Source organism: Diospyros lotus, chromosome 6, assembly GCF_014633365.1.
Source record: "Diospyros lotus cultivar Yz01 chromosome 6, ASM1463336v1, whole genome shotgun sequence".
NCBI lineage: Eukaryota > Viridiplantae > Streptophyta > Magnoliopsida > Ericales > Ebenaceae > Diospyros > Diospyros lotus.
Window position 1 is genome coordinate 19,826,063 of NC_068343.1, and position 26,267 is coordinate 19,852,329.

Here is a 26,267-nt window from a genome sequence, read left to right on the forward strand (position 1 = left end):
AAAATTTATGTTATTTTTTTAAAATTACTCTTATTTAATTTTTTGTTTAAAAATGATAAATTCTTTTTAGTGTATAAAATATTAAGATTCACAACCTCTTTAGGAAGTCAAAAAAGTCATTTTTTTACAAATTATATATATGTGTGTGTATATATATATATATAATGGTGAAAGTGCTATGGTGAAAAAAGTTATGGCAAAGATAATCATGAACCGACTATTGAATTATAAGAGGATAAGGGGTGTTTTAATCTTTTCAGTTGTTAAAAACTTTTCCTAAGATTTTCAACTCTCGGGAAAATCTTTTTATAAAAAATTGATTAAAAATAAATCTTGAGAATACTATTTTTTCAAAATTCTTTTTAAAAAAAGTTGTATTAAACATGAAAATATAGATTTTTAACCTAATATTTTCATAAATCTAAAAATTTCTTTTGTAACAAACACTGAGAGAGAGAGAGAGAGAGAGAGCAACATTCAAAAGATGAAGAAATGTACTTTCTATAGTAAAGAATTATGAAGGCATTAGAAGGAACATGCTAGTCCTGGGCAGACGGAATTCAACCTCTTGCATATATGACTCCTAAAATCATACCATAATACACTTGGCAAGTGAATGCTCAGGCAGAAGAGGCCAAGGCTACCAAATGCTCAAAACAAGAGCAGTGCTGTGCAGCAGAATATGCGGTTCAAACTTCTAGTCTCTGATTGATATGCAATTTTCATCAGGTTTACGAACCAGGGCATACTTGGAGTTGTTTCTTGGATGTTACTTTACAGTCTTTCCATGGTCTCTGCTTGAATACAATAGATATGAAAGCGACGCCAGTGGACTGGTTGAGACCCTTGACTTTTATTCATGGTACAATTACACATCTTTCCGATCTAAGAAGAAAAATTACTTGGAAATAACACTATTTAATTAAACTCGAACAGTAGGTTTGAGAAGAACTAGTGCTTTCTTAATCCTCCCCACTGCAGCCTGCAAGGTTGGCAGAGATGATGAATAGGAAATGCGGATGCACCTGTCATCCCCAAATGCTTCGCCTGGAACAAGGGCCACCTGAGAACCGACCATAAGCCTTGAATCCCAGAAACAAAGCAATGAACAATCAAAATCAAGAACTTTGTGGAGTCCTATTGATTAGTCTGCTTATGGATCAGTCTAACAACGACCTGCTTGTGGACACTTCCAGAATTCAGCCCCAATAAACTGTGGTAAGAGACAAAAAGTGCAATTGAATTTTCCAGTAGTCGACACAAGAAGATTCCCACCATTCTAAACTTTGCTATGATAGATCTTGAATCACAGAGCCTTTATTACTAGAAAGGGTATCCATTTCCAATCTGGACCATTTGTCCCGGGGCCTTAGGTGTATTGCACGTACGGATGTGAGATTTTCCTCACCAAATAAGTCCATACCCTTAAACATGTCACCCAATTTATATAAGCGGCGATATTCCCACACTTGAAATTGTTGCTTACACACCAAATGTAAGCAAAAGACACAAATACGCCGTTTAACAGGAAGAGGAGGAGGAGGAGGAGAGTAAAGGGTATTTGTGGCTTTTTGCTTGTGTCTGGTATGTAAGTAACAACTTTAGGTTTGCGATTACATTCTTCCTACTTCTTTCTCATATTTAACTGTTAAAAAGCGACCCTTTAGATTACCTGAGCCTCTTGCAGTAAATACCGGCATAGGGACTCTGAATTTTTAATCGTACCAAAGCCTTCAGCTTCTGCCCCATAGTAGGAGCTGAAATCAAGGAAAAGGTAGAAAGCTCCCTGCAAACGAGAAGCAACGGCTCGAGCTTGAAAGAGAGCATGTATATAGATTCTAAGCACCAAATCTCTATACATAGAAAAACAAAGCCTATACCTGAGGTTTTGAAATTTTGACACCCGCCAATTCTCCAAAACTCTGAACCAAATAATCGCGACGTTCCTTGAATGCTTTGACCATGGTGGAAACTGTTTCCCCACCAGCATACCCGAGTCCCAAAGCGGCGACACCTGCTTTTTGAGCTATACCACTCGCACCAGAAGTGAACTGGAATAATGCATTAAATAATTAGATTGAGTTTGCTAATGACTTGACAAGAGGGTGATTCAAGTAGTTCACTCAAAATTTAGAATATCTAAGTTAGTAATTAGAATCGAGCTCTAGTGAATGTCAACGCACTGCAGCCTGCAATAGCTCATGCAGTTCTTATTGAACATGTGTTCATGTATTACCAAAGGTTCGGGTCAACAATGCAATTCTAGACAAGCTGGTCCAGCTTTCTCTCAGAGCTCCATCTTTATCTCATTTCTATTGGCATGCCTAATACTTCAGAAATATTTATTACAACATCAATACATCTCTCAGACCATCAAAAGAAATGTGAATTACTCAGGATTTTCTTCAATCGCACCTTTATAATGCATGATCAAACTTAATGATGTGTAGACAAATCAAATTTGATGAATTCTACAGAGTTTCAGGACAGAATTCTTCAGATTCAATTTGTATCATCCACGTGTATATAAATGGATGACAAAGTGTAGAGAGATGTGTGAATAGAGGAGAGGGAAAAAAAATAGTAAGAAGAGATAAAAGTAACAATATCATCAGACAGCAAAGAGCAGGAAAGTTGATACAACTTCAGGGCTCTAATGTTGGTTTCAGAATTTATTTGGGATATTTTTGAGAAATTTCCTTCACCATAGTGGAATTATCTCTCTTACCCATGGGCGTAGGAAGATTGTGCCAAACCACATAAATATCTTGTCCATTTTTTTCTTTGCTTTGACTGTTTGACATGTGCATGCAGTTATTTTTCTGTACTCATTTCTGTTGCAGTCTTGGGAGTGTCATAGAAAAGTCCCCACTCCATAAGTCCTTCAGCCAATCATAACCATAAAGAAGCCAACAGTATTGAGGTTAATATTGCGCAATTAATAGGAAATGTGAAAATGTTGGTATCTCCCTTCTTGGACATACTGAAGAACTGGCTTTAGGCCCCAGGTCTAAACATTAGAAGTGTAAACCATATCTATTAGGTCATATGAAAGAGTTGGCATAACTACCCATGTAATAACTTCTGACTAACAGGTAACTCCTCGAAACAACAGCCATAAAGAGAATGCTTGCTTGAAATCTTGACCCAAGATTAGAAACAATTGCAGCAAATAATTAGGTGTGCAAGCAATTCTCAAGACACACTGACGTTACAACTATCAAATTGATCAAAATTTCAACAGAATCCATGGTCATCATGACAAAAAGAACATTCTATCATCTGCCAGATCTTTAGAAGGCCAGAACTTTCCAAAATTTATGAGAGAACAAGTTAGTACATCAACAAAACTTCAAGAATCAGGATTCCCTGTATACTAGATATTAACAGACATATTGATAGAGGTCAGTTGTGCAGACTGTTCGGTAAAGATGATGGCTGTGGAGCAGGAAAGAAAGGAATACCTGGCTTTGAATCCTTCCACATCCTGCAACGAAGTGCTCAGGACCGGCAAGATATCCAACTCTCCAACCAGTCATGGCAAAGGCCTATGTATATCCAAAAACTTGAGATTCCAGACTTATTATTTATGACGATACTAGAGAAGTGACATCATTCCAAGAAGACAAAAATAAAAAATAAGAGGAATCGAGTTCAGGCACCTTAGAAAATCCATTGACAGTCAGAGTCCTCTCCCACATGCCTGGCAAGGATGCAAAACTTGTATGAGTGGCTGGTGCAAAAATAATGTGTTCATATACTTCATCAGACAGGACCTGAATAGAACCACCAAAGATTTGTACAAAACCTATTGTTTAGCTGGGCAGAAAAGGATCCAAGGTACCACAAGTTACAGGTAACATTACCAGAAGACGGGGATGCTTTGCCACAATCTGAGCAATCTCTTCAAGCAATTTCCTTGGATATACACACCCAGTTGGGTTAGATGGAGAACAAAGAATCAGCAATCTTGACTTCTGACTGAGTTTGGATTCAAAAAGCCCTGGATCTAAGAGAAAATCTTCAGAGATGTTGGTTGGAATAATCACAGGTGTTGCATCAGCAAGCCTTGCCATTTCTGGGTAGCTCACCCAATATGGAGCTGGAATTATAACCTGAAGAATAGAACTACACCGTAAGTGTCTATCAGTTGCATTAATAGAGCAATATCTTTAAACATCTATGGTGCAGGCGCCATAGAAAATCTTCCGACATTGTCAGCCTTCAAAACACATTTGAAAATGGAAGCTACTGTTACTTTTGTGTTTCCTCTTCCTCCCCTTTTCATGGAAGGGAAGATTGGAATTTATCCAAGGGAGATAGCCAGCTGAAACTTATTGGGGGGCAAATTAAGGGATAAATGTTGGCTTTGAAGCATACAACGACACCGTTTTTCCTTCAAGGACCCGGGCAGAAGGGTCAGCTGCAACCATTGCCACGTGGCAATGGAGGGCAGCATGGCAACCGCCCGGGCATCCTTTATCACTATCGTGCTAATTGTCTCATCCTTGTGAAATCTAGACCGTCGATGCCACCTTTTATCTGGTGCAATCCAAGCCTTTCAAATGCATTGTGCGACCCCTATTTATTTACTGTGCATTGGGATGTGTAATTGATAGATACGAGAGAGAGAGAAAGGGTGTAGACGCTTAGGGCTTGAGGGGTCTTTCCCATTCTTGATTTCAGACTCTCTCTGGCTCCTTCTTGGTCTTCTCTCTGGTTCGAATAGGGTAAGCCTTTAATCTACTTTTTTTTATGGTTTTGAGGCGATTTTGATAGAAAACCAGTCTTTGTAAATAAGAGTGATCGTGAGGCCTGTATTCAGTGAGTTTTGTAAACCCTATTTTTATCTCTGATAGTGTAGTGAGCTCTCTTTTGTCGGAGCTCAACGTGGACGTAGCCCTTTCGGGTGAACCACGGTAAATCTCTCGTGTTATTTTTGTTTTCCATCATTTTTTATTCGTATCTGTTTGCTGTGTATGTTGGCTTTCCGATTTCGACTCTGTTGAATGTTATAAAAGGTATTTCAGTGATTCAAAGTGTGTGTATGTGTATGAGTCGCTCTCTGTTTGCGCAACAAGTGGTATCAGAGCCATTTCTTTGATACACACTGTGTGAGTCATTGATTATTTTATTCCACTCAGAGTCAGTCTAGGATTGTTTATCGCCTAGTTAGTCCTATTTTTGAGCCTTTAGGGTTTTCTGAAAAGTCATGGTCAGTGGGTGTTTACCGTGTGTCTTTGTCAGTGTCTAGGGTTTCATTAGGATACCTTCGTGCAAGGCGAAGATGACAACAACCCGATTTGAAATCGAAACATTTGATGGAAAAGGGGATTTCGGAAGTTGAAAAAAGAAGATGAGAGTATTACTCTCTCATCACAAAGTGCTCATTGCACTTGAACCAGATGACAGAAAATGGTCCACTGAGCAATCAGCAAGGACCGATGAGATAAGGGAGGAGGCATTCAACCTTATATTTCTCTATTTGGGGGATACTGTTATCAGAAAGGTAGACGGTATGACTAACCCCCTTGATTTATGGAATAGGCTTGAATCTTTGTATGCTGTTGTTTCTGCTCCTAACTTAGTTTATTTGAAAGGTATGCTATTCAATTTTAAAATGAATGCATCGAAATCTATGGATGATAATATAGATGAATTTACTAAACTTACATTAATGTTAAGAGGAACTGACCAAGCCTTAGGTGATACTAGTGAGGCAATGATATTATTAAACTCATTACCTGATGATTACAATGTAGTTAAACATGCTTTACAGTATACTAGTATTGTGCTTACATTAGAACTTGTAATTTCTGGTATCAAGGCTAGGGAATTAGAACTTCACACTTATAAAAAACCTGGTAACAACTTATTTGTAAAGGGAAAATTTGAAAAGGGTCAAAGTAGCTTTAGCAATAATCAAAATGGGGGTACAGGACATAAGGGAAAACAAAATGGAAAGAAGGGAAAACAAAAACAATTTAAATGGAAATGCTACCATTGTGGGAAAGAGGGTCATATCAAAAACTACTGCTATAATTTTATTAAAAAACAGAAACAGGGTGGGAATGTGACAGTAGCTGCCAGTAACTCAAATTCTCTAGCTGAAGTTTTAAATATCTCTTGTACATCTACTGTAAATGAATGGATTATGGATTTTGGATGCTCTTTTCACATGTGTCCAAATATAGATTGTTTCAAAACTTTAGCACTAAAGAGACTGTGACTGTTTTTATGGGAAATAATCATTCATGCAAAATTAAAGGTATAGGTGACATCTCTCTGAAACTACATGATAACAAAATTAGAATGTTAACTGATGTGAGATATGTACCTGGATTAAAATGAAACTTGATTTCTCTTGGCACCTTAGATGAATTAGGGTTTTCATATAAAGCTGAAAATGGTTTTCTGCATGTGTTTAAGAATGATGACCTTATTCTCTCTGGAACAAAGAAACATGGTTTATATGTGTTGAATGGTTATTGTCATATTCCATCTGCATGCATGGTTAAATCTGATAGAACAAATTTGTGGCACTTGAGACTTGGCCATATGAGCCAGAAAGGGCTACAGGTACTGTCCAACCAAGGGTACCTTGGTCCAGTGTCTGCAGATGCCTTAGGCTTCTGTGAGCTATGTACACTAGGCAAGCAACACATGTTGAGTTTCCCAAAGGGAACTCACCTGGCGAAGGTATGCCTAGAGTATTTGCATGCAGACCTTTGGGGTCCCTCCCAAGTTTTCTCACATGGTGGTAACAGGTATTTCTTGTCCATAATTGATGATTTTTCTAGAAAGGTATGGATATTTTTAATGAAATCTAAGGATCAAACTCTAGAAAAATTTAGATCATGGAAAACTTTGGTTGAAAATCAAACTGATAGAAAGATCAAAACTCTAAGAACTGATAATGGATTGGAATTTTGTAATAGAGATTTTGATGAATTATGTAAAACCCATGGTATCCTTAGGCATAGAACAGTAAGAAACACCCCTCAGCAAAATGGAGTTGCTGAGAGGATGAATAGAACCCTCTTAGAGAAGGTTAGATGCCTTTTGTTTACTGCTGGAATGCCTAAAACTTTTTTGGGGTGAAGCCCTATCTACAGCTGCTCACCTAGTGAATATGAGCCCTCTTACTGTTATAAATTTTAAGTGTCCTGAAGAGCAATGGACTGGGAGAAAATTGAACTTAGACTATCTAAGAGTGTTTGGTTGCGAGGCCTATGCCCATCAATCAGTAGGAAAATTAGATCCCAGGGCTATTAAATGTGTCTTTGTTGGATATCAAGAGGGAACCAAGGGTTATAGTATGGGACAAAACTTTAGGTGGAGTAAAAATCATTATTAGCCAAGATGTAAAATTTAATGAATCAATTTTCCCATGCAAATCTGATAATAATCAAGATAACTCAATACCTAGCAGCCCCAGTGATCTTATATTAGGTGGAAGTACCCAAATTGAGGTGGAGCAACAAGACTTTCTTGCTACTCCACCCTTTAATAACCCTCACACCCTTGATGAGCCCTTAACCCAAGAAGAGACCTTTGATCAAGAAAGTGATCATGAGGTTCAACCAGATGACCCAGAGGTTGAGGAGTATGACTCTCCTCAACAAGACCTAAGTAATTATCAACTCTCCAGAGACCGAGTGAAGAGGTCAATTAGGCCTCTTGTTAGATATGCATATTCTGACTTGGTATTATGTGCCTTAGTTGCCAGAATGGAAATGAGGAGTAGTGAGCCTACTTGCTATGAGGAGGCTATCAGCTCCCATGACAACATTAAGTGGAAACAGGTTATGGATGATGAAATGACCTCTTTAAAGGTCAATGAGACTTGGAAACTAGTTCCAAGACCTGATAAGCAGAAGTTAATTAAATGTAAATGGTTGTTTAAACTTAAAGAAGGGATGTCTCCATTTGATCCTCTAAGATTTAAAGCAAGACTTGTAGCTAAAGGTTTTTCTCAAAGAGAATGAATAGACTACACTGAAATCTTTTCACCAGTAGTTAAATTTAAAACCATACGTATGATGCTTGCTGTTATAGTGCAATTTGACTTAGAACTTGAACAAATGGATGTCAAAACTGTATTTTTACATGGAGACATAGATGAGATAATTTACATGGAACAACCTGCTTGGTACATTGACAAAAATCATCTTGATCATGTCTGCTTACTCAAAAAATCATTGTATGGATTAAAACAATCTCCTAGACAATGGTATAAAAAGTTTGATAATTTTGCTGTCGAGATTGGTTTTAATCGAAGTAAATATGATAGTTGCTTTTACTACATACTATCTGATATCCCTATTTATCTTTTACTATATGTTGATGATATCTTGATTATTAGCAAGTCCAAGTCAAAAATTTGTGAGTTAAAGTCACTGTTAAACACTAACTTTGACATGAAAGACTTAGGACCAGCTAAGAAAACCCTAGGGATGATAGTAGAAAGAGATAGAAGTAAAAGCAAACTGAAAATACACCAGCATGATTACCTTCTTAAAACGGTTCAAAAATTTGGTATGGCTGAGTGTAAAACTATTAATGTTCCCTTAGCTAGACATTTTATATTGTCTAAAACTCAGTGTCCATCGTCTAAATCAAAAACTCTTAAAATGAAAAATATACCATATGCAAATGTAATAGGAACCATAATGTATTCCATGATAAGCACTAGGCCAGACCTAGCATATTCAATATCCCTACTGAGTAGGTTTATGTCCAATCCTAGAAGAATTCATTGGGAAGCTTTAAAATATGTATTAAAATACATTAATGGTTCATTACATGTTGGCTTAAACTTTGAGAAAAGAAATGATACACTTGACCTAGTAGGATATGTAGACTCAGATTTTGCAGGAGATAGGGACTCCCATAAGTCCACTACAACATATTTCTTCACATTGGGTGGCAACTGCTTTAGTTGGAAGTCTCAGCTGCAGCCTTTGGTTGCTTTGTCTTCCATTGAAGCTGAGTATGTGGCAGTCACTGATGCTTTCAAGGAAGCTATCTAGCTTCAAGGTCTCTTGCGAGAAATCAATCTTCTACAAGGTAAGGTCAAGGTATTTTCTGATAGCCAAAGTGCAATTCATTTATGTAAGAATCATGTTTATCATGAAAGAACTAAACATGTTGATGTAAAGTATCATTTTGTGAGAAATCTGGTAAGTAATGGAACTGTTGTAATCCTCAAAGTGTGTACAGAGGATAATCCAGCTAATATTGGGACAAAGGTAGTAACTGTAGCTAAGTTCAAGCACTGCTTGGGCTTATTGCATGTTGAAGTTGGTTAATCCAAACCAACCAGAGCAATGAAGGTAAGGATAGAAGTTTACTGCACTTATTGGTGTTTGATCTCTTGTATTGTTGATGTTTCAAGGTGGAGATTGTTGGCTGTGAAGCACACAACGACATTGTTTTTCCTTTGAGGACCCGAGCAAGAGGGTCAGTTGCAACCATTGCCACGTGGCAGTAGAGGGCAGCATGGCAACCGCTCGGGCGTCCTTTATCACAATCATGCTAATTGTCTCGTCCTTGTGCAATCTGTACCATCAATGCCGCATTTTATCTGGTGCAATCCAAGCCTTTCAAATGCATCGTGCAACCCCTATTTATTTATTGTGCATCGGGATGTGTAATTGATAGATACGAGAGAGAGAGAAAGGGTGTAGACACTTAGGGCTTGAGAGGTCTTTCTCATTCTTGATTTCAGACTCTCTCTGGCTCCTTCTCGATCTTCTCTCTCGTTCGAATAGGGTAAGCCTTTGATCTACTTCTTTTTATAGTTTTGAGGCAATTTTGATAGAGAACCAGTCTCTGTAAATAAGAGTGATCGTGAGGCCTGTATTCAGTGAGTTTTGTAAACCCTATTTTTATCTCCGATAGTGCAGTGAGCTCTCATTTGCTGGAGCTCAACGTGGACGTAGCCTTTGCAGGTGAATCACGGTAAATCTCTCGTGTTATTTTTGTTTTCCATCATTTTTTATTTGTATCTGTTTGCTGTGTATGTTGGCTTTCCAATTTCGGCTCTGTTGAATGTTATAAAAGGTATTTCAGTGATTCAAAGTGTGTGTATGTGTATGAGTTGCTCTCTGTTTGCGCAACAATAAAACTAGTGGCCAGTGGTATCAACAATTAATATCACTGAACTCCAACTAGGCATTCTAATAGACTATTTGTCTAACATTTTCTTGCTGCGTTGTATTAAAATTTTTGTAATACTATTCCATTTTTCTATAGTAAACACAAAGTCAAAGTTATTCTTAAATATGCAAGATTTGGTTGATAAAACCAAACAAAGTTACTATCATTTAGATGTCTGATACTACTAACAAGTGACTGCAGGATCTTTCTTTTACATATTAAGCTGGCTTGGGCTGCCACTTTGACATAGCACAAACACTCTCAATTATTTTATAGAGAAAAGGGAAAGAAAAATATCAAACTCTGTTTTTGGTCTAGACACATGACTCACGAAACGAATCAGAAATAAGTTTTTCATCCTGATGGCAGTGAAATGATATATCGGTTTCCTTCCCATGATCCCTGAAGTTAAAGCTTTATGTCATTTTTGGCAGAAATAGTAGAGTCAACTGAAATGTAGTTTCAAAACCTTATGTGATTCACATGTGGTCATGGTTGCAAACAGAGTTTGACTAGACATTGCATACTAGCCAATTAGAACTATATATCTACTTACCCATCTCATAGCTCATGAAACCCAGATTAATATTATAAATGTAGGGTTGGTTGTCAAAGTGTGGATTGTACCTCATCTCCAGGAGAACAAACTGTTATAACTGATTGGAGGATGGCCTGCTTTGCTCCATTACTTACCAAAATCTGATCCGGCGTATAAGAGATCCCATTCTCCTCTGCCATTAAAATACATTGAAGGAAAAATGCAAAAAAGAGTCGGCATCCCTTTAATGGCCCAAAGACAAAATTAGTTTAGAAAAAGAAAAGTTTGTCTCAAACAGCAAATCTTGCACCTTTCAACTTGTGACAAATTGCTGATCGTAGTTCCAGTGCTCCTGCATTTGGAAAATACTTGGTGTAACCGTCTCGGATAGCATTGATGCCAGCCTGATTTTACAAGAAGATCACAAAACAGAAGAACAATTAAGAACTAGGAAGTTACACAAGTGTACAGATAAAAGACTCATCAGATAACAGCCAGAAATCACCTCTGCTATTACACTTGGGGTATTGAAGTCAGGCTCTCCAGCTGATAATCTGATAACTGGCACTCCAGCTTGTGTAAGTGCTAATGCCTGATCAGTTATGGCCACTGTTTTTGAGAGCTTTACCGAATTTACTCTGGGGCTTGGGGAGATATCAACCTCAGTTTGCTCAAAGCTGCTTACTGTTCTAATAACTGCATTTATCCTGTGCATCTGTCGCAGTTTTGTTCTCTGCAAATATCTAATTGCAAAGAGAAATTAAGATGTTTCCAAAGCAATGAAGAGAAAAAGAAGAATATATGAAGAAAATGTTATAAATTCCTGGTTTAATTACATGTTTTAAGGTTAGGATATATATCAAACAGAATTATATTTTATGGTTTATAAAATGACTTGCTCAAGCAAAAAATGATTAATAGAATTCAAGCACAGATTATCACAAGTCAACCGATACTTCACCCCAAGAATTCTACTTACGAATATTATGCGTAGAAGTTCAACCCTGTTGTGGATTGTAATAGGGAATGCAAAATTTCTAATGAATTTTAAGTATATGAGCCTCAGTTTCCAGAATACGCATCCGTCGGCAAGAAATTTGGAAAGCACAAGATTACGTAGAAATCCTACCAAGTTATGTTTGACGTAGTTTGATCGAATAAATGTAGAGGATAAACATTTTGCTTTTAACATGAACAATATATAACATTGTCGCCCATATGTCTGGTTGGTTGCTAGTTGTATGACAAAAGATATTAACATTCTGGGCGTCACACATACAAATTGAAAAGTTAAAGTTATTTGGATCAACATCGAGTGGCATTCATTATTAATTATTTTAGTTCCTGACTAGATATGGTTTAAGCCATTTGAGTAAACACAACTTGAAGCAGTCAGACTCATCTTTTCTATATTGAGGAATAAATGATAATGTTGGTATTTGGATTGGAGCGCCCATGACGGGTTGACCTGGACCCGGATCTGTTTTGTTAAAAATAAAAAATTATATATATATATATATATAATATTAGATAAGCTAAAATTGTTGAAAACGTTTGCACCATTTCGAATTATTTAGACAGTTAAACGTTGCTCATTTAATGTTTCTAAAGGCAACTATATATATATGACCATGCGAAGGTGATAAAATATACAAGAACCAATGCACAAAGACTCCCATTAAAAAGGTCCACTTTCTGCAAATTGAAACAAAAACTGATAATAAATAGAATTGTGATTAATAGTGTATTTCAATTAGTGATTTACGCTAAGGCTTAGCATTAAATCAATTACTATTCTTGTGGAATCATCAGGTAAATGTTCTAACTTGGTTTTATTTTATATTTCCGCATTTTAACATTGTAATGTAAATTTCGTTGCTCTTGAAAGATGGCATGTGTAAGTTGATTTTTCATATATGAAAATCTTGGTTAGGGCAGCAACTTTAAAATTTGGAAACTACAATTAACATGCTTTAAAATGGTATAAAGAACATATTATTTGGACATTTGTAGAGAAAGTTATGGGTTTCCAAAGTTGAGAATTTGCTTGAATGAAATCTGAAAAAATTCTGCATTTAGGGTTTCTTAAGGTTGAAGATGATATTGAGTTACAGTCTGGGAATCTTTGTGGGTAATTCAAACACATTGATAGAGGCCTTCAAATTGAAAAATATGGGACATTTTTCAGAAAATATGTTTTAGGGGGTTGAGGTCCAGTAGGAGGAAATTTATTCTTCTACCCATGAAAATTAATTTTTGACACATTTTGAAAATTGGAAAATACAATATTAATTGATTTTTGCTTGGAAAAATCATAATAATTTGTTTTATGGATTTGTATTTCATGTTCTTTTGTTGTAAGCATGTTATGGGTTTTTGACATGTAACGAACACATTATATATTATGAAGTTTGTTTATTTCATATGATTGTGTGACTAATATAGGTAATCTATTGGTAGAATTCAAGAAGAATTCTCATCTAGAATTAAAGTGACGCAATAACATAAATTTAGAGAAAATTTAACATACGAACATAGGTGATGATTGGAATGTAGTGAACTTTTGAATCTATTTCATATGGAGAATTTTTCAATCATTTAATTTCAAATTTCGACTAGTGATGTGTATAATAAACATGAATAGATGTTGCATTTGATGTCTCTTTGTAGTTTGTGACTAACAATGGCTTCTAAGAACATCATAGCTTACTTAAGTAAGGGTGAGAAGCTTAATGCTTGAATCCTTCTTCCACTTAATGCTTGAATCCTTCTTTCATCAAAATTTTGTGTATGTCAATTGATGGATTTATTCCTTTAATGTTAGCAACTCTCAATCCAATCCTTTTCTTTTGCTCTCTAAACACCTTTATCAACTTTTCCTTTTCATAACTTGGTGGCTTGACTTTTGAAGAAGAAAAAACATCGAAAGGCAATAATTTGTCTTTTTTGGATGGACAATCTTTTTGCTTTTCTCCCAAATAGCCCATGGTCACGACCTTATTCTTAGCATCTAAAATTTGTTCATATTCATTAAAAAAGTTAGCAATGCAATTTTTTATAGGCTCATCTAATCTCTCTACCAAATCATCAATGTCATTTATCATTAAGATTTTTTTTTTTCATTGCCATTAGAATGTTTCATAGCCTCAAAACACATTAAAAGTAACTGTCTCATCATAAATAAACTAAGTGTTTCTTGATGAACATTAATCAAAGCTCTCACTGTGGCAAGAAAATGTCTTTCTAAAATTAGGGACATATCATAATCTTCTTCCATGTCTATAACAATGAAGTTAACATGAAAAATAAATTTATCTACTTTTATCAAAACATCTTCCACTACTCCCTTTGAATATTTGATACTTCTATTAGCCAATTAAAGAGAAACAGTAGTGGGTGTTGGTTTTTTTAATCCAAGCTTCCAAAAAATAGAAAAGGGCATCAAATTAATGCTTGCACCGAGATCAAATAAAACTTTATCAAAATTAATTTTATCAATAGTGTAAGAAATAGAAAAACTCCCTGGATCCTTGATTTTTAGAGGCAATTTGTTTTGTAGAATTGCAGAGAATTCTTTACTAAGTTTCACCAACTCAAATTCCTCCAACTTTCTTTTGTTTGCAATTATTTCTTTCAAAAATTTGGCATAAGTTGGCATTTAAAAATAACATCAAGAAGAGGGATGTTAATATGGAGACAACTATAACATATGGCACTTGAAAATGCACTATGTTCTTGAGGAGCAAGAGGCTTTGGAGGCTATTAACATTGTCATGGACAAGCCTCAATTTTTTAAGGGAAATGTCAATAATGCGCAATATAGGCGCCACATGGCTACATACAATGCTTGGAAGAAGAAAGATTCCACTGCGAGAGGAATCTTAATTAGTTCCATGAACGACGACCTAGTGTATGAGTACTAGCAATAATAGACTGCCAATGCCATGTGGGTCGCTCTAGGAGAAGTTTACTGTAGTCTCTAAACTCAAATAGTTGACCATCAAGTTTGACACTTTTAAATAGGTCCCTAACAAGTCCATGAAACAACATTTGAGGGGCATGTCAAATACGATATGGATCTGAAGTCAGTTGGACACAATCTCACAAACAAATAGCAAGTTCAAGTTGTCATCCGGATTCTTCCTAATAGTTGAGAGCACATGAAAGATGAATATGAACCATAATGAGAAAAATCAGGACCTTTGTTGATATTGCACACCATGTGGAACTGGAAAATGAGCACCTTGAGGCGCAACTAAGCCTAATGCTCATGCATATTGGTGGAATCTAGTTCCAAAAAGGCTTTTAGATATAAGTGGAAGAGGAACGATGGCCATGGTAAGGGCAAAGGCAAAGCCAAAGAGACTGGTCAGGGACAAATTAAATAAAGGAAACAAGTATCATAAGTGCAAAAGAGGAAAGCTAGGTGGTACAAAGGATAAGACTAAAGTGACCTATTACAATTGTGGTAACCTGGGTAATTATACTCATGAATGCACTGAGCTTAAGAAGGTAATGTCTTATCTTACCTCTTCTAATAGAAGTTATGTTTCTGAAATTTTTGTTTCTACTATTGTATTGCTTACTGAAGCTCATCCTGTGTACATAATAGACTCAAGAGCGATGGACTATGTAGCTAAAGACATAAATGAATTTGTGGAGTATCATTGAATCCGAAGTGGAATAAAGTGGATATATGTAAACCATAATGCCAGAGCAGAATGGTAAAAGGAATTAGCATATGCAAATTGGATTTGCAAGAAGACCGGGTCCTATACCTACATGACATCCTTTATGCTCTCTACATTTGACAAAATTTGGTCTCTATACTTGCTCTATTGAAATTAGGATATAGTCTGTATTTTCATGATGAATTTGTTAAGATTTCCTTTGGTACTACTTATTATGGTTGTGGAGTTATAATAGATGGTTTCATGGTGTTGAACACTAATTATTGTAATAATAATAATTGTGGTGTTTGTTTTTCCTTATTCACTGAATCTAGTAATGATGATATGGATGTGAATTTGTGGCTTGCTAGATTAGGGCACATTGGGTAAGATAGAATGGATAGACTTGCTCGTGATGGTCTGTTAGGATCAAATACAAAATTTGAGTTGCCCACTAGAAAACTATTTAGACAGGGCACAAGAGCTAAATTTCCTTTACAATTTATACACTTTGACATTTGTGGACCAATGAGCATTACTTTTATAGATTACTACACCTGATATGGTCATATCTATTTGATCACCAACAAATCTAAAGCATTGGATTACTTTAAACAATATTTGAATGAAGTTGAAAATCGATTAGACAAGAAAGTAAAAGCATTACAGACCGATCTAGGGAAAGAGGATTTATCTGAATAGTTTAAAGAATTGTGTAATGAACGGGGTATTATGAGACAACTAACGACTCTTAGAATTCCACAACAAAATGGTGTTTTAGAACGAAGGAATAGAACCTTGCTAGAAATGGTTAGGTCTATGATGGCACAAGCTAACCTCCAAATACAATATTAGGGTGATGCTTTGTTGACTACTACCTACATACTTAATTAATTGTGTATCTTCTAAGTCATTTTTCTATACACCTTATGAGTTGTGGTTAGGTAGAAAACCTTAATTGAATAAGTTTCATCCAGTGGCGAATTTAGCGTGGAGGCGGCAGCTGCCCCCCTCCCCAAGCAAAATTGCATTGTACATCACTATACAGTGCACTATTTTTGCCCCCTGCCCCCATCCCCTCCACGTCCTGCCCCCCTCCCCTCTCCCTAACCATTTTCCCCCCCTGTTCACATTTCCTGGCTCCGCCCCTGGTTGCATCCCTGGGGGTTTGCAACATACATTCATGATCGCTCCCACAAATTTGGAAAATTAGGACCAAGAACGAGCATATGTGTTTTTATTAGATATTTTGAACACTCAAAAGGTTATGTATTTGTTGGTGAGGATTTTGATGGAAGGGTAACTGAAATTGAGTCTTATGATGTCATTTTTCTTGAAGATCAATTCCTTAATAAGGATAATATAGATAAAAGTTTTCTTCTATATGAGATGAAAAGGAAATGACAGGTACAAATCAACAAATGGTTGAAACTCAAAAAGTTGTACCTAACCCTACTCTTGATAGTGGGAGAACACAAAGTTTGCTTCAACTATCTCAATCAAGTGGGAGGGTTGAGGTTGAGTCTAAGCCAATTCAAGTGGTGGAAGCAATGATCCTTAATTGAGTAGGAGTATATATTCAAAAACTCCTCAAAAGCGTTTTCAAATTGAAAATGAGGCTTATATCGTCACTCCCCACGATGATGAGGAACCTAACACAGTCAAAGAGACACTAGTGTGTCCTTCCAAGGAAAAGTGGAAACTTGCATTAGAAGATGAAATGGGATCCATGAAGATAAATCAAGTTTAGAGCTTAATTGATTTACTGCCAGGATGTAAATCCATTGGGAATAAATGGATTCTCAAAATAAAACATAAGGCGGATAGTTCCATTGATAAATACAAAGCTCATATAATAAAGAAGGATTATACCCAACAAAAGGGTATAAACTATGAGAAAAAACTTTCACCGATTGTGGCGCATTTAAACTTAAAATTGTATTAAATGGATGTCAAAATAGTTTTTCTCAATAGAGAGCTAGATGAAGAAATCTACATGGAATAGCCTGTAGGTTTTGTTGTTAAAGGCCAAAAATGCAAAGTTTGCAAGCTTCAAAGATCAATATCTGGCCTAAAGTACTTATCCAAACAATGGTGCCTTAGGATCCACAAAGCCATATTGACCTATGATTTCAAAATGACAGATGAGGACCATTATATCTATATTAAAAGGTATGATGATATATTTGCAATTCTATCTCTTTATGTCGATGATATTTTGATAGTTGGCAATGACAAAGAGTATGTCATGGCCATCAAATGATGGTTGTCCAAATTTTGACATGAAAAACATAGGTAAAGCTGACTACATATTGGGAGTTAAAATTAAAAGAGACCAGTCAAAGAAACTTTTGGCTCTGTCACAAGAGAATTATATTCAAAAGATCCTAGAATGTTTCCATAAAAGTAGTTGCAAGCTATGGACACTCTTGCGTTAAAGGGTAAGGCTTTGAATCCTTACATGTGTTATAATAACTCACAAGAACAAAAAGAAATGTCCACTATGCCATATGCAAGTGTTGTTGCAAGTCTTATGTATGTTATGATATGTACTCGCCCAAACATATGTTTTGTTGTAGGGCTAGTTAGTCAGTACCAATCGAATCTTGGATGAGAGAATTGGAAAGCTATGAAAAGAATTCTAAGGTATCTTTAAGGCACTATAGATTATTGTTTATGTTATCAAGGGTCAGACTTGTCAAGATTGGCTATTCTAACGCTAATTGGGCAGGAGATCTTAATCAACACAAATACACCTCTAGTTATGCATTTTTACTCAATAAAGGCACCATCTCTTAGAGTAGTAAGAAGCAAACATGTATAGCCTTCTCAACCATGAAGGCTGAATTTATTACCTATTCAATTGTTGTGCAAGAAGCTATTTAATTAGGGAGGTTCTTTACGAATTTGGGATTTCAAATTGACTCTAAAAGAGCCATTACAATCTATTGTGATAATCAAGTAGTAATTGACTTTACAAAAGATCCCAAATATCATAGTAGAATCAAACACATTGATACCAAGTAAAACTACGTTAAAGATATTGTTGCCAAACTAGAAATAATTGTATAATATATCTCTATGCATCATAGGGGCAACCCACAATCACATTTATTTTTTTAGGGTAAAAAAAATTATTTTTAATAATAGCCCAGCCCAACCCACCCCATTTATAGCTTCCAGCCCAACCCATTTATAACTTCAAAAAATAATATTAATCTCCCAACCTAGCTTCCTGATTCCTCCCTTAGAAATTAGAATCGTCCCTTCTGGTTTCTGCCTTCTCTTGTTTGAACCCTAGAAATATTTTCCCACATAATCTCCCCATCTAGATCCCCTCATTCCTAAATCCCTATTGTTGTTCACCTAAACTCCCCCTCATTTTCCTCTTCCTCAATTTCTTAGCCGACCGACTTACTGCTCGCCTTCTCTTCAATAGGTACGTCCTTATCCCCTCTCCCTTACAGCTCTCCCTCATTTTTTTTTAATTTTCTATATGAATGAATGATGGTGAATGGCAGCTCTCGATTTTTCTTGTTTGTCCCTAAATTATCAATTGATTTTGTGTATAAATTTCAATATTTGTGATCCCTGTGTTATTATTATTATTTTTGGAAATAACTTCTTTGTTTTTCTTTTGTTTCTCCAAATTATCAATTGATTTTGTGTTCATTTCAATATCTATGAAGCCTTTGGTGATCTTAAGGGAATTGTATTTAATAGATTATGGGATTCCTTTGATTTCTTTTTTAGGCAGTTGGAATTGAACATAGGGTGCTTGCTGTTTTGAATTACAATATTTTGGTCAATTGGAATTGGACATAGGGAATTGTGTTCAATCTTGAGTTGAATATTTTAATTCTTCGATTATTGAATTGTGCTATTTTTTATTTGTGTATCTTAGAATTTAGAATGGAACAACAACCTTCTACGAAGAAAAGAAAAATATTGCTATCCTTTTTCAAAAAGAGAGATTATCAAACTAGTGAAAATACTTGAATTCCTAGTGTGCAAAATCAATCTAATGAATTTACATCAATTGCTTTTATGCAACTTCCTTCAATTTCATCTTTTGGAATTCAAGCTTCTCCATCTTCAAATCCTAAATTTCAATGATTTTCTTGTATTGAGCAAGATCCGAGGAAAAGAAAACAAATTTGTGAATATCACGTTAATGCACAGGATGAGATTATATGAGCATATCTATTAGTTGGGGCCATACCAACCATCTCTTTTGAATTACAAAAAGACCACTTTTGGAAATCAACGTTGCAATTTTAAAAAAAATGGTTCAATCAATTTATGTGGTTGGAATATTCACCTTTAGAAGATAAGGCATATTGTTTCTACTATTTTCTATTTCTGAATTATGATAATTCATCAAATATTTCGATGCTGGCTACTGTGGGATTGGACAATTGGAAAAGGGTTAACCAAGGAAATAAATGTGCTTTTCTTACTCCTGTTGGTTCTGTACCTTCATCACCCCACTTGAATTGTGTGAGAATTGATGAAGATTTAATGAATCCGTCTCAACATATTGAAAGGATAATTTGTGCACAAACAAAAGAGGAATATTAAAAAATTGTTTGCGCCTGAGGGCTTCAGTTATAGTTGTTTGATTGCTAACACTTCAAGGTTGTGCCTTTAGAGGTCACAATGAATCTTCATTGAATCGTAGGAATTTTATTCAAATGTTGAAGACTTTTGCACAATTGAGTATAGAAATTGATAAACTTGTATTAGATAATGCCCAAAAAAATGCTCGATACATTGCTCCAAATATTCAAAAGGATATTTTGCACATTATGACCAATAGAGTACGACAGATGGTTCGTGAGGATATTGGAGATGAATGCTTTTGTATTTTGTAAATGAAGCAAAAGATAAATCTAATTGAGAGCAATTGGACATTATTTTGAGGTTTGTGAATAGTCGTAGTATTTTGACATAACGTTTTTTTACAATCAAAAGCAGTAGCACCACGTTATTGAACCTAAAAAATGAAATATCTGATGTTCTTGTTCAGCATGATCTAATATGCATGGTATTTGAAATGGATTTCAAGCATTATTTTTTAGAGATTATCCATATGCATATTATGTTCATTGCTTTGCTCACAGGTTACAATTGGCATTGATTTCTACAACTAAGGATGCTAATGTTATTTGAGAATTTTTTTCTCATTTGGATAATGTTATCAATATTATTAATTCTTCTTTTCAACACATTAGTGAGTTGCAAAGTGCTCAAAGAAAATGAGTTGAGCATATGTTGAGTATTAGAGAACATGAGTTTGGAAGTGAAGCTAATCAAATAGGTAATTTGCAATGCGCTGGAGCAACACGTTGGAGTTTTCATTATGATTTTGTAAAAAGCATGATAGACAAGTACTTTGCAGCTTGCAAGGTGCTTGAATATCTTAAAATCCATCGTCTAAAAGTAAGTTCTTGAGCTGAAGCTGGTGACAGACACTTTGCATATTTTGAATTTTTGCTCAAATTACTTTTAATACACAGAATTATGAGAATAATTAACTTATGTTCTTTGTCAAACTCTTCAGAAAAAATTACTAGACATTTTGGCTACCATGATATATGTTTCTACTGCAAAACTTATTGTAACGACCCGTTAATGGGTCCGGGTGCTATATTTTGCAATGAGGCATCTATGATATGAGAATGATAAGTTTTGGTGATTATCATGTGTAATTGTAGGTTATTTCCAAGAAAATATGGAAAAGTCAAATGTTTCACTTTGGTGAAGTGGGACCCACTATATTCCAAGGCATGGGTCGGATTATCTCTTTACGACTCGTGGTGCTTAGTTCATGTCTAATTTACCCTTTCATATTAAGGAGTTAGCTTATTAAATGACAAAAGGGCATTTTGATAAATTAATAAAAAGGGTATATATATATATATAGAGAGAGAGAGAGAAGGGCTTTATTTTGCCCTAAGTAAAGAAAGAAATTGGAGAAGGAAGAGAGAGACGAACGGGAGAGAGGGAGAGAAGTGCCAAGGCGAGTAGGTTCTTTCTCTTCCATTCTTTCTTGAATTTGAAGCCTCTAAGAGTGATTAATCAAGTTAAGATTGCTTCTCTTCCCCTTTTCTCTCATTTTTCTTCCATTTTGAGTGTAGGATCAAGTATATTGAAGAGAAAATCATCTCAAGAAAGTCTTGCAAGGAGGAGGAGTTCTAAAGGCAAGCTCTTCTCCTCTCAATCTCTTCTACACTCTTTAATCTTGGTATTTTGAGAATATGAGTTGAATACCTCCATGATTTGCAAAACCCAAACCCATGTGGATACCTATGTAGAAATGATTATAAATCTCCCTCAACCCTTAGTTGTTTCCCTTGAAGTGTCTTGGAACTTCAAATAGGGTCTCTTCCACCCTATAATCCATGGGGGTTGTGGTGGGATTTGAAGGAGGGTGGTTTATATGGGTGATTTTGAGTATTTGGCATGCATTTGGGGATGTTTTGGGAGTTTTCCTTGATATTGGTCGACCAATTGTCTATAATCGGTCGACAGATAAGGTGTAGAGGGTTTTGTTGGTCGACCAAGGGCTTAATCGGTTGACCAATTGGGTGTCCAGGTCACTGTTGGTCGACCGATCCTTTCCATCGGTTGATCGATTTTTCACGTTTTTAGCCTGCGCATGCTCCAGTGTTCCGAGCATAATTTTTAGTAGAAAACTCTGATTGATGAACCGTTTGAAGCGTTGTAAACTAGACTTGATAGGCTTCGTTTTGGTATATAATTAAACCCATTTGGATAATATTTGATCAGTCCATTATTGTGAGATTTGAAGGGCTTGATTCTCCATTCAAATTATTGCGGGAATGAAGCTAGGTTCCTAAGTTCTTGTTAGAGGTTGTTGTGGATGAGAGTCGAGCATGTGAATACCTTTATTTTCAGTATAATTCTAGTTCTTTCTTACGCATGTAAAGGCTTGAGATATGCATTGGGGGTTCCATTTGGCTTGAGTGCTTGTCACACGACCATGCTATTTATTTGATAGTTGTTAAGCACAAGCATTTGCATTTGGCGTGTGATTTACTAGTTGGGCGAGGCTTGGCGGGATTCTTGGCTTATGGGGGCTTTGTATCCTGTCCAGTCTACTACACCACCCCTTATGTGTTACATTTGCACGAGTCTTGGCACTGATTTTGAGATACAGTTGTACGGTGTCGGGCTTTCCCGGACCGAGTTATTAAGGATGCCTCGGCGTGCCTAGCTTTTTATTTTGGACGCTATGCGTGCCAGCGAGTGTGGTCGCTCCCACTTGAGCGAGCTTTAGCTCGTAGTTCAGAGACAGTCTGCCTTTAGGGCAGTAGCAGGTTTGTTATCAGGACTTGGGTACCAGTGCATTTCCTTATTTGGGCCCCAAGATCCAGTATGGGAGCATTGTTACTTTTCAGTTGATACCTGCTTCAATTTATGAGCCTACATGACATGTTATGCATGAGTTTTAGTTTGTTATGTACTTGAGAGGCAAGTGTATTCTTAGTACCTATTCTTGTGCCTTCCTTTCTTATGAGCTTGCTGAGTCATTTGGACTCACCTTGTTTCTCTTCATTCCATGTAAAGGCAAGGACCCGGTCATGGGCGAGTCTAGCGGTTCCCGACTTCTGGGTTAGACAGTGTACAGGGCTATGCAGATCTAGTAGTTGTCAGCCTGGGAGTTTCTTTTTGTCCATTTTGTTACTTCCAGTCTGTAGTTTTCTTCAGTTTATTTGGGTCTGTATGGATTCTGTTTATTTTTGTGGCTGGTGTGCCAGTGATGTATGTTATGCATGCCTGGGCTATGTAAGCCTAGAGATCAGTTGTTGTATAGCAGATTGAGGTTTTGATATGTATGCTAGGATGGCAAGTTTCTCTTACCAGTTTTCTCTTGATATTTATCAATGGCATGCATGACAAGTCCTTTGAGATCAGGTTGGCTCTATTTTAGTAGGGCACCCGCTCTAGTTCTTTGGGAACCTGGGTGGGGGCCTTACACTTATCCTTCAAGAATTGAGAGAAGAAGATTGGGAATTTCTTCAAGAAGTAAAAGGTTTTTGTTCAACACATAACATTCGCATACCAAACCTAGATTTCTTCATATCTGATTGGTCATTGTAGTGATGAGACTACGGTTGAGCACTATTATCACTTCGATGTTTTCAGTGAAACAATAGATTTCGTATTGATAGATTTAATTACATGATTTAATGATAAATCAATAAAACTCTTTTCTCTCAGTATGGATTTGAATCCCAAAAAGTCATTTGAATCATTCAATAGTGATGATATTTGTATGATTACAAAGAAGTTCTATCCTAAATATTTTAGCCGTCAAGATATTTGTGTTTTAGAATATGAGTTGCGATATTTATGCTTTAGATAATATGAGTTTCAAGTATCTACACTTGCTGAATTGTGCAGGAGTTGACCTAGAGTGGAAGATTAAATATATACATTATGATAACTAGATTGATTCGTCTTGTATTGACATTATCTATTTCTATTGCAACTACTGATCGAGCATTTTCAGTAATGACACTTTTGAAAATGACACTTCGTAACAAAATAAAAGATGACTTTCTTATTGATTGTATGATACTCTACATTAAAAGATAACTTGTTCTCATAATAGATGTAGATTCCGTTGTAGATAAATTTTTTGTTTCAAAATCTTGTCAAGCATAAATTTAGTGAAAATTTGTTGTACTGACTTTTTGGTCATATAAGAATTTTATTACATTAACTTTTTAAAATTCTAGCCTCTCCCAAGATAAATTCCTAGATCCACCCCTGATGCATTATATGGTAGATGATTCCTTGACTAAACCAATTCCAAGAGATGTTTATGTTGAGCATCTGAATTCTCTTGGACTATGTAAAATATAGAAAGTTTATAATCAAACATCATTGAGCTTATATATTGTATTATTTAAACAAATGCATATAACTATTATGTTCTTAACCATTGTCTCCATGTTCATGGCATATATAAATCACATGTTTTCTTAAGGCTCAACAAAGAGATGTCACACAAGTTTTAGATTGGCTTGCTCACACAAGCAATCACCTCTAGCGCAAAATAGCAAATAGAGATGAGACATAGGGTTAGGATTGTCACCTTAATAAGAGAATGAGATGAGATTGAACATATATATAACAACTGATTTGAATTTCCTACATCCAAATAACCTGTGAAACCTAGATGTGAGGTCTTAATAATTACCTACTAATTGATAGTATTTGAAGAACATAGGTTAGACGCTAATAAGAAGCGACTGAAATTAGATTTGTATAGTGTTTTATTAAACATCAAAGGAATGATAAATATTGTAACATGTGATTCATACCATGTGTGCTTGTGTGACCAAAAAGGTACTGGAAGAATGGATCCCTGATTCTCCACTATGTGAGGCCTTTTGAGGATAAAACTAACCTCATATTGGTACCCTCATACTTTTTATTGCTATTTGAAATTTATGCCTAGTGTTTTGCTATCTTACCGTATTACCTATGGTTATGGATGATTTAATCTATGGAGTATGTCTAGAAAAGTAGCCAAGTATGAATTGCAAACTTTGAATGAAAAAGAAAAGACTTTGTCTAGTGTGTTCATTGGCTAGCCAATATTATTGCTTAAGAGAAGTAAGACTCAATTATGAATACATAATTGAAATAATTTAAGGGATTAAAAATGTTGCAATGATGATAAAAAGAGACAAATCTAGGACATTGTGAGTTCAAATAATTAACTTTTGATTATTTTACTTAGGGTTGAAGCTGCTATGTTATTCCTAATAGATACATAATGAAGCTCCCAAGTGTAGGTTTGCTTACTAGGTTGCACGATCTATTTACTAGTATGAAAGTGTTGTTTGTGTTTCGATTACCAAGAATCTCGCAATGGGCATCTTACTTGTCATGTGTTAGTGGGAAATGTTGGTATTTGGATCGGGTCGTGCGCCCATGATGGATTGACACAGACTAAAATCCGTTTTGTTAAAATTAATATATATATATATATATATATTAGATAAAATGTTACTGTTGAATATGGTTGCATCATTTTGAATCATTTGGACAATTACAAAACGTTACTCATTTAATATTTCCAAAGACAACTACATATATATGGGCATGCAAAGATGATAACATATACAAGAATCAATATTGCACAAAGACTCTATATTAAAAAGGTCTATTCTCTGCAAATTAAAACAAAAATTGATAGTAAATAGGATTATGATTTACTCTACGACTTAGCATTAAATCGAACACTATTCTTATGGAATCATCAAGGTAAGTGTTCTAACTTGGTTTTGTTCTATATTTCCACATTTTAACAGATGATAATAAAACATACAAGTAGTCGAAGAAGCAAGAAATTAACAAAGAAACCCAGAGAGAATGGAAAAGAGAGGCATAAAAGGGGTTTGCTTACCTGAGGCGAGAGGAGATGGAGAGCACGCCGAAGCCATCTGATTGTGATGAAATATCAAATTCAAAACCCCCAAGTCTGGAACTTGAAGCTATGCATATTATTCTGCTGTTTATTAACATGGAAACTGCAGCTGCCATTAACCTTCTTGAGAAATTAAGAAGGCTGGACTGAAGAGTTTCTGCCTACTTTATATATTATAATAAATCCATCAGCGTTGATTGATATGCAATTATGAAGTTGGAGTTGAAGATAGGAAAATTTTGGCCCACATGTTGTCAAGGTGGCGCCTGCATGTGTTACTTTGAAATCTCAGTCCTCCCGTCTTACCAACAATCACGAGTGTTGGCTCACACCACCAATCAAATAGTTAGATTGTGATAAATTAAGATTTGTATCAATAGATGTGAATTCGATTCTGTATTTTATACAGTGAATTAAAAGTCTTCACTTA

General features: G+C 35.7%; 1 protein-coding gene across 2 annotated transcripts; it reads right to left on the reverse strand.

The window, feature by feature from the left end:
• Nucleotides 1-512: 512 nt before the first annotated feature.
• LOC127803832 (bifunctional aspartate aminotransferase and glutamate/aspartate-prephenate aminotransferase-like) lies at nt 513-26,047 on the reverse strand. 2 transcript variants are annotated; one of them, XM_052340376.1, is made up of 10 exons: nt 25,817-26,040; nt 11,205-11,442; nt 11,010-11,103; nt 10,789-10,892; nt 3,867-4,115; nt 3,663-3,776; nt 3,465-3,548; nt 1,881-2,051; nt 1,673-1,786; nt 513-1,063 (listed from the first exon to the last, which is right to left on the reverse strand). In XM_052340376.1, the coding sequence occupies exons 1-10, from the start codon at nt 25,951-25,953 to the stop codon at nt 923-925; spliced, it is 1,446 nt and encodes a 481-aa protein (XP_052196336.1). In that variant the 5' UTR covers nt 25,954-26,040; the 3' UTR covers nt 513-922. The 2 variants fall into 2 exon arrangements, with proteins under 2 accessions (XP_052196336.1, XP_052196337.1); XM_052340377.1 differs by lacking the exon at nt 513-1,063 and adding an exon at nt 1,070-1,213 and having other exon boundaries at nt 25,817-26,047.
• Nucleotides 26,048-26,267: the final 220 nt, after the last annotated feature.